The sequence below is a fragment of the Dasypus novemcinctus genome, chromosome 4 (assembly GCF_030445035.2).
Source record: "Dasypus novemcinctus isolate mDasNov1 chromosome 4, mDasNov1.1.hap2, whole genome shotgun sequence".
NCBI classification, from domain to species: Eukaryota; Metazoa; Chordata; class Mammalia; order Cingulata; family Dasypodidae; genus Dasypus; species Dasypus novemcinctus.
The window spans coordinates 166,107,989-166,120,798 of NC_080676.1; the positions used below are offsets into that span (position 1 = coordinate 166,107,989).

At 68.4% G+C, this 12,810-nt stretch overlaps 1 protein-coding gene across 1 annotated transcript; it reads right to left on the reverse strand.

Annotated features, from left to right (window-relative positions):
- Positions 1 to 2,365: 2,365 nt before the first annotated feature.
- Positions 2,366 to 12,166, reverse strand: CFAP410 (cilia and flagella associated protein 410). The gene is made up of 7 exons (XM_058296335.2): positions 12,004 to 12,166; positions 10,933 to 10,951; positions 9,685 to 9,731; positions 5,817 to 6,046; positions 4,941 to 5,097; positions 3,332 to 3,422; positions 2,366 to 2,884 (listed from the first exon to the last, which is right to left on the reverse strand). Exons 1-7 carry the CDS (start codon positions 12,078 to 12,080, stop codon positions 2,753 to 2,755), a joined length of 753 nt encoding a protein of 250 aa, XP_058152318.1. The 5' UTR covers positions 12,081 to 12,166; the 3' UTR covers positions 2,366 to 2,752.
- Between the last annotated feature and the right edge of the window lie 644 nt (positions 12,167 to 12,810).

A 12,810-nucleotide genomic window follows, 5' to 3' on the forward strand; every position in this document is an offset into this window, starting at 1 on the left:
CGTCTGGTCTCTGGAAAGTGCGGGCCCTGGAACCCTCTGGTGGGAGAGCGGGCGGGCTGGAGCGGGGGACTTGCCCTGGTGGGTGCTGGCCCTGCCTGTGCCCTCTGCGCCACGTTCGTTTCCCGGGAGATGGTGGGGGCGCGGGGAAAGCCGAGAAGGTGGCCGAGCTCAGGCCTCCTGGAAGCCCGGGGCCTCCTGCGTGGCCCGAGCTTGCCAGGGGCGCGAGACTTGGCCCACTCGCCCCCATAGTACGGCCACTCCCCCACGGCCCACTCCCCTCACAGCCCGCCCCTGCACCGGCCGCTTCCCCATGGCCCGCCTTCCGCACGGCCCATACCCCCCCCATGGCCAGCGCCCCCATGGCCCACAACCCCCACAGCCAGCGCCCCCATGGCCCACACGCCCCCCACGGCCTGCCCCCACCATGGCCCACACCCCCCACGGCCTGCCCCCACCATGGCCCACACCCCCCACGGCCAGCCCCCTGCATGGTACGGTCACTCCCCCACAGCCCACTCCCTGCATGGCCCACACCCACCCCCATGGCCTGCCCCCTCAAACGGCCCGCCCCCCCACGGCCCACTTCCCCACGGCCCGCCGTGGGGCGGGCTCCAGGCCCAAAGGGGGGCAGGCAGGCGAGGGTGAGTCCTGCACACCAGCCCCCGTGGGGGCTCCAGAAACTTCTGTGCGGAAGCAGAACCAGCTAGTCCAGGGCTCTTAACCTTTTTTTAGGTTCCAGGGCCCCTCTATCCAGCGGGCGGAAACAAACCACAGCCCACTTAGCAAGCCCACGCTGTGATGTGTGTTTTGTAATAAAGATATCGCACCCGCCCCAGCACGTCCCCGCAAGGACTAGGTTTTTTTGGATTTCAGTTCAAGCTCACGGACCCCCTGAAATCTTTCCACGGACCCCTGGGTAAGCAGTGTCACTGGTCCTTGAAATCGACCTGGGGGGGCTGGCCTGGGCAGGGCTGGCTGGGAGGGCTGGTCTAGGGGGGACCTGGGGGGCCTGGCCAGGGGGGACTGGCTGGGGGTGTTGGCCTGGGGGTCCTGGGGGGTCTTACTGCTTCACAGTCCACAGGTGCTGCATCAGCCCAGCCTGTGGAGGGGCCTGAGCCCGTGCGCTGGCCTGAGGCCCCTGAGAACAGGGACAGCCGGGCTGCCCTAGGAGGCCTCCAGCCGGGGAGCGAGACTGACTCCAAGGAAACGGGGTTTGAGAAGAGAGGGAAGCTGGCAGCCCAGCCCACCTGCTCCTCACCTGAGATGGCACACACAGGAACCGGAGCAGGGCAGGGGGCCTGGAAATGGAGGAAATTAGGTCACAGCTGAAATTTCAGGTCAAAGCAGGAGGGCTGGCAGACGGCTGAGGAAACCTCCCGGCAAGTGTGTCGGCCACAGGGAGGGGAGCCGCGGGAGGGCCGGAGGGAGCCACGGGGGTCTGCGTCAAAGGATGGGAGGGGCTTTCCAGGGGGTGGCCCGGGAGACCCCCAGAGCGGTGCCTGCCAACAGGCCCTCGCCAAGGCTCGAGGGGGGCCATAGTGGGCTCGGAAGCTTCCAGAAGCTTCTGGAGAGAAGAGCAGAGAGCGTGGCCAGCACATGAGCTGGGCGAGGGGCTTGAGGCTGTCGGGAGCCACGACGCTGCAAGCCAGGCAAACGTGCCTCGTCCAGGATTCCTGACCCCAGATCACCGACCAGCGCTGGGGAGAGAACCAAGACGTTCTCAGACGGGCACGCTTCGCAGGCCGCCACGCTTGTGGGAGGTGTGGGGAAACTAGGCCGGAGGGTCAGGCAAGTGAGCCGTGAAAAGAAGAAAGCCGAGCCCGAGGAGCGGGTGCGCTGGCGGCGCAGCCAGGCCTGGGTGCAGCTTTGCACGTTTGCAGATGGAGGTCACCTGGCTCCACCGGCCTCGCCTACACCTGGGGCCAGGGCGGAGGGCGAGCGCCAGGCCCCGCTCTCACCTGTGTGCAGGTAATTTTTTTAAGCAGTAAATCTCCGTGCAAAAAGATCACTAGCTGAAAACAAAGCGCGAGAGGGTGAACGTGAAGGCCGGGGGTTCACGCAGCGCCCGGAACGCTTACACGTGTGGGGGGTGCTGTCTGGCTCCCCAGGGCGGCCTGGGTCCTGGCTGCAGGGTGGGGTGGGTGGGGGCGCTGCCTGCAAAGGCCCAGGGCCGGCGGGGGGGGCCCAGCATTCCCCAGCAGAGGGGCACACGCACTAAGGCACAAAGCCGGCCACGAGGCTGGCGCAGCCGCTTCCAGCGCCCTTCTGCCTGCGGCCACGGCAGGGCAGCGAAACGGGCAGGACGCCGCAGCGCTCCTCGCCCCGCTGGCGGGGGCCAGTCGTTCAGAAAATGTCCGCGTGCAGATCGGGTTTTGGAAAAATACTTTATTAGGCGAAATCCCCTTCAAAACCCCCCTTCTAAGACCCCAGCCCAGGACCCGTGTGGGTGGCAGGCTCAGCAGGGGCGGCAGGCTTCAGCGGGGGGGACGAGCCCCGGGCGCGGCACGGGGGGGCCTGCCCAGCTGTGCTTCCTAAGGAGGGCCCCAGGGACCCCACCCCGGGGCCCCCCAGCTGGCGGGGGCAGGGGCCGCAGCAACGGCCGAGGCCATCATCTCCCGCACGCTCGGGGGGCGGGGAACTGGAGGACACAGAGGTGGGTGTTGCTGCTGGGGACGGCAGGGGGCAGCATGGCGGGGCGGGGGGCAGCACGGCGGGGCGGGGGCCAGCGGCCGGCGTGGGGGCGCCGTGGCGGTCACTGGGCGTCCTCCAGCGGCTCCCGCCGCGGCAGGGCCTGGAGCCGGCTGGCCACGGTCTGCTGCACGGCCTGCAGCCCCTCCGCGTCCAGCTCCCTCAGCAGCAGCAGGATGGCCGTCAGCACGTTGTTCTGCGCACAGGGTGGACCGGCTGACCCGCTCGCGGTGCGCCCTGCCTCGCGCTGACGGGGACTTCCACGCAGCCAGCCACGCGGAGGGGCCCGGACCCAGGCGAGCCCTTCCGGGGCTTTCCACCCGCGAGCGCAATCCCAGCCGCTGCCCGCAAATCCACCCGCCGACCCTCACAGCCCTGGGGAAACCGAGGCACCGACAGGCCAGTGCTTTGCCCCGGGCCCCACACTGGTCAGTACGGAGCGAGGCAGGGCCGAGCGTGTCCCCAGACACGTGCACCACGGGTCCACACGTAGGCTGTGGGTGCGCCGAGGGGGGCGCTGCCCCTCTGCTGGAAGGTTCCAGACACCCTGCACGCACTCTGCGGGGCGCCTCCCCGGGCTGTCCCTGCCCCTTGCCTGGCTGCCTGCCTCCCCGGGGGTCTCCAGGCGCCGCGGCCCACTCACCCTGCTCCTCCAGCTGCTGGCGGCCTCTCTCTGGGACGAGGAGGGAAACTGGTCCTGGGAGGGCGGCGGCGTGCCCGGGGGCTCCTGCAAGCTGCGGGGGGAGGGCCGGGTGCTCAGACGCTGCCCCTGCCCGGAAACGGCCAGACGCCAGCCCTGACGGGAGACCCAGCGGGACTGGGCAGACTGCGGGCCGGAGGGGAGCACCGGGCCGGAGGGGACAGCCATTGGAGCTGTGGTCCTGGCTTCTCTCGACCTCATTTGGGGGCGACCACCCCACACCCGGGGCGTCCCACAAGAGGTCCGCATGGGGCCGGTGGGGACCAGACGTGCAGAGGGGCCGGCGAGCGCTGGGCTCCACAGCCGGCGGCCTCCCTGTGGTCCCCCGCGGCCCCCCACAGTGGCCTGCACCGGCCCTGGGCCTGGCTCCACAGCCCGGACCCGCCCTCCCGGCCCACGTCGGGAGCCCCTCTGCCCGCCCTCTGCTCGCTCCCCGGGTGTCCTTCAACGCACCCTCCTGGTTTTTCTTTTGTCATGAAGGGGCACACACCCCTGTGCCCTCCTTGCCATCGCCCCACCCGGCCCGGACATCCGCTCTGTCCTGCTCTGGCCCCTGCTTGTTGGCCGAGGGCCTGGGCACGCCCACAGCTGCCAGGGCGCCCCATCTGCTCGGGCACAAGCGCAAGGCGTGATTCCCACGGGCCCCCGGCCCTCCCACGGGAGCCCACAGGCCGGGGGGGGGGAGCCCTGCGGTCCCTGGGCACTCACGACCCCACCTGCTGCCAGAAAGCAGAGGCCGCCCGGCCGTACCCACTGCCCTGCCTGCCGGGGAGCCGACCAGCGCGCGGCTGCGGCGGGTGCTGCTCGGGGTGTCGTGGGGGAGGCGCGGGTCACAGGGCACCCACCGAGCCACGCTGCGGGCACTGCTGACGTCCAGGGGTGCTAAGGGCACTGCGGTCCACCTGACCGACGCCAAACACGTGGGGCCTGCCCTTGGGGCCCAGGCCCGGGGAGGGGGGAGCACAGCCCGCGGGGGTCTCCCGCCCCTCACCTCCTATCGGCCTTGATCACTTCGTTGCTTTAGGCCACTAGGACACGCTGAGTTTCACTAGTTCAACCCAAATAGAGATGAGAACTCACAACCCGGCCACCCAGGAGGCGGATCTGGTCCAGCCTCAGGACACGCTCACCGGGAGGTGTGGGGGGTGAGAGGGCGAGACGCAGCCCCCCCATGGCCTGGCTGCTGTCGTCTGCCCCTGCCTGCAGTCACCCAGGGGTCCACATCGCAGCGACGTGAGCCCCCGATTCCCACGCAGAGCAGGAGTGCCCCGAGCACGTCCCACGCCCAGGGGCTGCTCCAGAGCGCGCGTGGGACGACCCGGGTGGGAGGCCTGCCCCTGCCCAGCACGGCCCCGCAGTCCCCCATGAGCTGCGCAGCGCCGGCCCAGGGGCCACATCCACGCGGCCTGCTGCCTCCCAAGTCGGCAAAAACCGGGCAGCACGGGGGCTACGGCGAAAGCCGAGGGCGAGACCCTCCGGGGAGGCTCCTGGGCCGCGCAGGCGCTGCGTGGGCCCGCCCAAGTCGCCTCCCGCCGGGCCCCAGCCGGCGCACCTGGCCGCCTCGTCACTGTAGCGCAGCGCCACCCGGCCCGTCTCGGGGGGGCTGTGGCAGACACCGTGGTCGCCGTCCTGGGGGTCCACTTGGGGTGGGGCGGCCGTGATCTCGTCCCCCTCCGCCAGGGCGTGGGTCAGCTCCTCCTCGGTCACAGCTGCAGGGTGAAGGGATGGCGGGTGTGCGCTGCGAGGCCGGGCCAACCACGCCACTCGGCCCTGCCCTCCGGTGGGCCAGGCTGAGGCTCTGGGCACCCAGCGAGACTGGAGGGCCCCACAACCTCGCGAGGCCTCCCCAGGGCCGTCTGTCCCCGGCAGGGACGCTCCCAGGCTCCACGGACGCCGCAGGGACAGGAAAGAAGCCTGAGCCTGCACGGGGGCTGGGACGGCCTGGGGGAGGAGCAGGCGGCCGCCCTGGAGGGGCTGCCCTATGGGACGAAAACCCGAGGGGCCACCCCACCCCGAGAGCAGGGTGCAGCACCGGGAGCTCCAGTGAGCCCCCCACCGCTGGGGGGACAGGAGCGCTCCCCATTGCTGGGGGGACAGGAGCTCCCCCACCGCTGGGAGGACAGGACAGGAGCGCCCCCCATTGCTGGGGCTACAGGAGCACCCCCCACCGCTGGGGGGACAGGAGCGCCCCCCATTGCTGGGGGGACAGGAGCGCCCCCCACTACTGGGAGGACAGGAGCTCCCCACCACTGGGGTGTGCCCAATGGCCCAGGCACCCTGGAGTTGGTGCTCGTCCGTGGAGCTGAGCGTGCAGGGCCGTGGCCCGGCGGCACCCCCAGGCGCTTGCAGAGAAGGGGCGGGGGGAGGGCAGGCGCCTCGGGCTGGAGTGGGCCGGGGTGCGCCGGGGGGGCCCTGCTGGCCCGCCTACCCTGGTTGTCCAGCTTCTGCAGGCCGGGCAGGGCGCGCAGCACGGTCATGCGGTAGAGGCGGGGGTCGGCGCCGCAGCAGGGGTTCTCCGCCAGCCACAGCACCCTCAGGCGCGGCAGGCCCTTCAGGTGGAAGAGCTCGGCCAGGCTGCGGATGCGGTTCCTCCTCAGGTACAGCTCGCGCAGGTGCCGGCAGCGGCTCACGGGCTCCAGGCTCGACACGCTGTTGACGCTGCGGGGACCGTCGCGGTCAGCGCCGCCGGGGCCCAGGCTGCACCGCGCGCCTGCCACGCCCTTCACGCGGGCCTCGCCGTCGGGAAGGGCGCCGATGGGGTGGGGGGCCGCTGCCCTCTCCCTGGGGGGATGTCGGCGGTGGGCCGCGGCCAGGGGGCCCCCCACGCGCAGGGAACTCTCGGAGGCGGGGCACCCGTGTCCACGGATGGCGCGGCCGGAACGGGCCACGTCAGCGGACAGCTGCTCCGCCTCACGCGCTCAGGCTCCAGGCGGTCGTGGCGTCAACGTGGGACGTGTCACCTCCTCTACTGTGAGGAAACCAGGGCCTCCCAAGGAACTAACTGCTTTGCCCCAAAAAAGGCAGGAAAACCCAAGGCAAATGACATATGTAAAGTCTGTATCCCCCAGAGACCAAGGCTGGGACCTTAGAGACTCCATGTATAAATGTTTAAAAAGACACACGGGAAGTGAAGTCACGGTTACTTCCACCGAAACCAGGAGACGGCAAAGCAACAGAAAAGACAAGATCATATGTGGCCGAGGAGTCAGAGGTTTCAACTAACCCGAGAGATGCGGCCCCGCCCTGCCTAGACACTCAGCCCAGCGACCCGAGGGCCACCTGCTGACCAGGCCAGGGCAGCCTAGACCTGGAAGAACGCACCCAAGAGCCACTGCACGGGAGCCACGGGCCGTGAGCACCGCACGCCCTCCACGGGCCAGGAGAGCCACACACCCTCCACAGGCCACGAGCTATAGAAACTGCATGCCCTCCATGGGCCAGAACCACACGCCCTCCATGGGCCACGGGAACCGCACGCCCTCCATGAGCCACGGGCCACGGGAACCGCACACCCTCCACAGGCCACGGGCTATAGGAACCACATGCCCTCCACGGGCCACAGGAACCGCACCCTCCACAGGCCACGGGCTATAGCAACCACATGCCCTCCATGAGCCACGGGAACTGCACGCCCTCCATGAGCCACGGGCCACGGGAACCGCACACCCTCCACAGGCCATGGACTATAGGAACCACATGCCCTCCATGGGCCACGGGAACCGCACGCCCCCCGCAGACCCTACTGGCCGTGGGAACCGCAAGCCCTCCACGCGCTACACGCAAGAGCACACTCCACGAGAGCCACAGGGCCCTAGAGCCACCCTCCATGAGAGCCGTGCTTGCTGCTCCCCAACTAGAGGACTGCAGGCTGGGGGACCCCCCTCCTCCCTTCCTCCTGGGCTCTGGAGGCTGCTGCCACCCACACAGCTGGAAGGTAAGAATGGGCCACCCTGTGGGGTGCCGACCAAGGTGCTGCCCGACGGGCCAACTTCCTGGAGCATTCCATTCCGGGGGCTCCCGGGGCAGACGAGCTGCGTGCCCCAGAGAACACGCTGAGTCTTCCTCTCTTCCTGCGGCGTGAGTCTCGTGAGCAGCACTGCCTGGCGAGCTCAGGGGGGGCCCAGCCAGAGAAACAGGAAGGCGCTGCGTGTGCGCTGCGGTGAGGTGCCGAGGCCAAGCACTGAGAGTGGCCGCAGCCCCAGAACCCCACAGCCCCGTGGCGCCGTCGGGCCTTCCCCCAGCCTCAGCGCCGTGAGCTGACAGGCCCGTGCCGAGCCCCCGGTGGCACCGCGCAGCCACCCCCTGCCGGCTCCTCTCGTCCCAATGCGACCCCAACACCGGTGCTGGCGGGTGGGCTCAGCCAAGGCCCCTGGCACCTGTCCTAACACCGAGATGACGGCCACCACGCAGAGGGACCTGAAGCCTGCCCGGGGTCTGGCAGCGTGCCCCGCAGCCTCGGGCAGCCCAGCGCCGACTCCAGGCCCCTGGTCACCTGCCAGGTGAGGCCTTCTCACTCTGGCACCCTGACCATCACGCCATAAAGCCGGGAGCACTCGCATGCACCAGGCTCGGGGCCCCGCGCTCAGCACGCACACTGCGCTGGCTCCTCGGGGCCCCGCGGGGCGGGTGCTCGTGCTGCTTCCACGTAAGGAGACCGAGGCACAGCGCAGTCCTGTGCTTGCCCAGGGCGAGAGCGCCGACGGGGGTAGAGCCGGGACTCCGAGCCCATTCATTCACTCCTCCGGCAAGAACGCACTCACTGGCAGGCGCGGGGCCGGGGCCGGGGCGCCGTGAAGACCGACCAGCCTCTGCTCCCCGCAGCGGCAGCACAGCACACATGAGGTCTGAATAAGGCAACCCAGGTGCGGCCCTCACCGCCGCCTGCGGAAGGGGCTACGGGGGACACACGCGGGGCCGGGGAGAGCCTGAGCTGTGGCACCGACTCACCTGCAGGTCGGCGGGGCAGCCACGCCCAGGGCCCGCTGCGGGGCCAGGACATGAGTCACAGAGGTCGGCAAGGGCCCCAGGGCCTGGCAACGCCGCACTCCGGGGGCGAGTTCTAGAACCTCTGAGCTGCCAAACGCTAGGAGGGTCCCAAGCCTCTGAAGGCTGAAATGTGGGGTCCTGTGAGGCCCCCACCCATGACAGGCAGGTGGCCGGCAGTCCGGTGTCAGCCCCCTCCCCTCGGCTCCAAAGGGGAGAATTCAAGGACACAGGCAGGGCTTCCCTTCCCCTGACACCCAGATACTCCCAGCAAGCCTGAAATTCCAGGGCGAATGTCTGCCTCATTCAAGGTTTGCTTGGTCTGTAAAAATATAAAGGACTCCAACAGATGCTAAAGAAACCGACTAGAGAAGCCGGCAGAGCTCCTTCCCTGCCCCGCCTGGTGCAAAGAAATGGGGCAGATATGGATCCAGGGGGGCAGAAAAGGCTAGGACACTGGGGTATCTGAGGGCGGCATAGCCCGAGGACGGCCAGGGAGGGCCACGGGGGCCGTGCCGGGGAGGGCCCCAGGTGGTGGCCAGGGAGGGCCCCGGGTGGTGGCCAGGGAGGGCCACGGGGGCCGTGCCGGGGAGGGCCCCAGGTGGTGGCCAGGGAGGGCCACGGGGGCCGTGCCGGGGAGGGCCCCAGGTGGTGGCCAGGGAGGGCACCAGGTGGTGGCCAGGGAGGGCCCCGGGTGGTGGCCAGGGAGGGACCCGGGTGGTGGCCAGGGAGGGCCACGGGGGCCGTGCCGGGGAGGGCCCCAGGTGGTGGCCCCAGGTGGTGGCCAGGGAGGGCCCCGGGTGGTGGCCAGGGAGGGCCACGGGGGCCGTGCCGGGGAGGGCCCCAGGTGGTGGCCAGGGAGGGCCACGGGGGCCGTGCCGGGGAGGACCCCGGTGGTGGCCAGGGAAGGCCACGGGGGCCGTGCCGGGGAGGGCCCTGGGTGGTGGCCAGGGAGGGCCCTGGGTGGTGGCCAGGGAGGGCCACGGGGGCCGTGCCGGGGAGGGCACCGCCATTTGGAGGTCCTGCCCCCCAGCCGTGGCCCAGCACAGACCGATGTCTTGGAGCACAGGGCCACGAAGGATAGGCAGGGGCGCAGCAGGCCTGTTCAGTGGGAGGGGGGAGCCCCTCAGGAGGCCCAGGGTCTCCCCCAGAAGGGGGGTGGGGTGGGCATGGGTGGGGTGGTCAAGAGCCACGCTCTCTCCGGCCGGGCCCTCTGCTCGGCCTCCACGAGCCACCCTCGGACTTGGCGGGGAGTCCTGGCCTCTCAGGGCCTGCCGAGGTGCCCAGGGCTCTCCCGCCGGCGGCCGGCATACCTGAGGGTGATCACTTCCAGGCTGGGCATTTCCCGGCAGATGGAAATCTAGGAAGGAAAGAGGGGGACACTGGCGTCACAGTGGGAGGTGGCACGGTGGTCACTTCCACGGCCATCCAGGGTGCTCACAAAACATGCTTTCATAGGTCGCCACTTGCTGCGGCCCAGGCACTCCCGCATGCGCCGCGTTCTCACGCTCCATCGCAAAGCCCACAGCCTCCCTCCCTCCCAGCTGCCGTGATTTCAGTGTCCCCGACACTAGGGCGAGACCCTTTCTCCTCGCCGGCTCTGAGGCCTGGGGCAGGACAGAGGCTCTTGGACAGCGAGGGCCGGAGGCGGGCAGGGCTGAGGCAGAACCACGCACACGTCAGCGATGTTAAATCGTGGAGACAGCTGCCGGGTTCCAGGGCTGTCCACGCGGCCCCGGGGCCACATGCTGCCAAGTGGCACGTTCTTCACAACGCGCACCCTTCCCAGGCGCCGGGGCGGTGCCACGCGTGTGAGCGCGGCAGCGCCCAGCCTAGCCACGTACTCCACCTGCGCGGCAGGTTGTTTTCTACCGCCGTGGCGTCTTGTTGGTTTGTTCCCTGCTAACTAGGCTGCTATCACCTTAGCAGGAGGTGGAAGAGGCTTTCCTGGACTGGCCTAGGGGCTCAGCTGCATCTCCAGTTTTGTTTTTAAAGAAATGTGTAATTCCAGTTACAGATTAAAAGTAGATAAAGAAAATAAACAGCTGGCACCTAAGCCCTGTGTAAGCTGGGGCATTATTCTAGAACTGAGAAATAAATCAGTTCATTCAGACACACAGGAAAGCTTGGCCCAGTCTCCTCCTGCCATGGGGGTAGGGCGGGTGGGGGCAGGGTGGGGGCTAGCGATCACAAAACCCCCCTGCCAAGAGAAGGAACGGACTTGAGGGGCGGAGAAGCCAGGGACTGTACTTCTCCTTGGCAAACACCTCCCCCCCAGGACTCCTTTAAAAGAATTAGAACAAGACAGAACAAGGCCTGCCCTCGGGATCTGCCGTTTCCGCTGTCACACTGTAGTGAGAGCAGCAAGCGGTACCAGAACGTCGTTTATATTCACATGCTTCAAGGGACGCCAGCATAACCTGGTATACGACACTGAGTTGTTTTTATGCATTACGAAACTGCTCAGGGAACACAGTACTGGACAGGGCCGGGCTGACTTGGTGTTTGTCAAGTTTAACAGCTCTCAGGGAAGAGGGTCCAGTGACCGGCGTGATACTTACATCCGTGAGGCGGCTGCCCCTGGGGAAAGAAAAGACAAAAACAAAATCCCCGGCAGTTAATGACCAACATCTACAAATGTCACGGTTCTAGGTTTTTTATCGACATGGGAAAAGGCGAGACTGCCCAAAAAGGGGTCGCAAATTGGTTGATTTTCAAGAAAAGGATAAATGATGCTTGGGGAGAGGGGTGTGTGTGTTTGTGCTTTTCACACTAAGGTGCCACAGGGCTTGCTCCACTTATAGGACACACACATGGAGGCTCATTCACTCTCAGCGGTCACCTGGCAAAGGTGATTTCCCTCCGTGATGTCACAGGGGAGTCTTTCTAGGAGGCCAACTTTAAAGGTGAAACTTGCAACTTATCAACAAACTTTAAAACAGGGTTTTGTTTCTCCAAGAATACTCCATGCAAAACAAAGAGATCCGTTACTGACAGCCAATGGCAGAGGGGACATTTTGGCCCAAATACCAGCTGTGCCTGGGGAAAGAAAAGGCTTTGCAATGCCCACGCCCTCACTGAGCCCTGTGGGGGAGGGGGTCTGCTCTGGGCTGAGCACCCCATGGGGTCCCCACCCGAGCTGGCTGTGCAGTTGGCGGGACGCGTTCAGCCCAGCTCGGGGTCCCCCTGCCGGTGCAGAGCTCCCAGGCCCCAGCTCCAGGCTCCTGAAGCCTTCTCCAGCTGACCTGACCCCCCCCCCCCCCGGAGCCACAGCACCTGCGCCCCTTCCCCCCAGGACTCAATGTCAGAAACGCTCACGGGTCGCAGTGGTCCCAGAAACGGCCCTGAGGACCCTGATTCCGGGCCCAGTGAGCAGCCTTCGCTCCAAAGGGCTGCTGGCAGTTTCAAAACAGCCCCCTGTGCGCGCCCAGGGACCCCTGCCCTGCTGGAAGCGTTTCAAAGTGCAGGCAAGGGGCCCGGGGTCACCCATCACCGTCTGAAGGCGCAGTGCGGGCGTGGGTCCTTCGGCCTGGGGGAGCATCTGGGCCTGGGGGGCTCCTGGGCCGGGGGCAGCGGGCCGGGCTGGGGGGCTGGGGGTCCCCGGGGGACGGGGGCCCGGGGCCTGGCCTCACCAGCAGTTGAGCTTCCGCACGCTGTCCAGCTCCGAGGCCTTGGCGCGCGCCAGGACCATCTTCCGCGTCAGCTTCATGGCGCCGGCCCGCGGCCCCGGCCCCGGCCGGTCGGGTGGGCCCGGCCGGCGGCCCTGCGCTAGGGCTCGGCTTCCGGCTCCTCGGCGGCGCGTCGCCAGGGGCGGGGCCCGCGTCGCCAGGGGCGGGGCCCTGCGAGCCCATTGGTGGCGCGGCCGGGGGGCGGGGCGTCGCGCGCCGTGGGGAAGCCGGGGCTTCCGGGGTAGGCGCTCGGCCCCGCCCCCGCCCTCGGGCGGCTCCAGGGCCGCGGGTCCCGTCCTGCGCGTGCCCGGCGGGAGAGGTGGGCGGCCCCCCAGTGCTGTGCGCGGGGGCGGGGGGGTCCTTTGGCCGGCGAACCCGCGGCCATCACGAAGGTGCCCCCCCTCTCCGCTGCTCCTAGACTGTGGGAACGGGAATCCCAGGTCCAGGAGCAGGTGGCGTCCCACCTGCCTAGGACGCGCGCGGCGGGGGCCTCGCCCGCACCTCGGCCTCTTAGGAGCCAGGTGTCCACGCGGAGCTTATTTCGTGGCCTACGACCTACGTGGAGACAAGCCCTGGGGCCCTCAGGCCTGCTGGAGGGCCAAGGCTGCTTGCCCAGCCTGCGGCAGGGACGCTCTGAGCCCACGGCCGGCCTCAGCCAGGGCCTGTGTGACAAGGCGTGGTGGGTTCGTGGGGAGACCGTGGGGTTTTGCTAAGGTGACCCTCCCCCTCCCAGCACCCCCCACCGTTTCTTTTATGAAGACAACATAGGGC

Coding starts and splice junctions, on each gene's coding strand:
- CFAP410 (XM_058296335.2), bottom strand. CDS start 12,080: ATGAAGCTGACGCGGAAGATGGTCCTGGCGCGCGCCAAGGCCTCGGAG. Junction 6,047..9,684: donor CTGGAAGTGATCACCCTCAG/GTATGCCGGCCG, acceptor CGGTCCCCGCAG/CGTCAACAGCGTGTCGAGCC. Junction 3,423..4,940: donor TACAGTGACGAGGCGGCCAG/GTGCGCCGGCTG, acceptor CTCCCCCCGCAG/CTTGCAGGAGCCCCCGGGCA.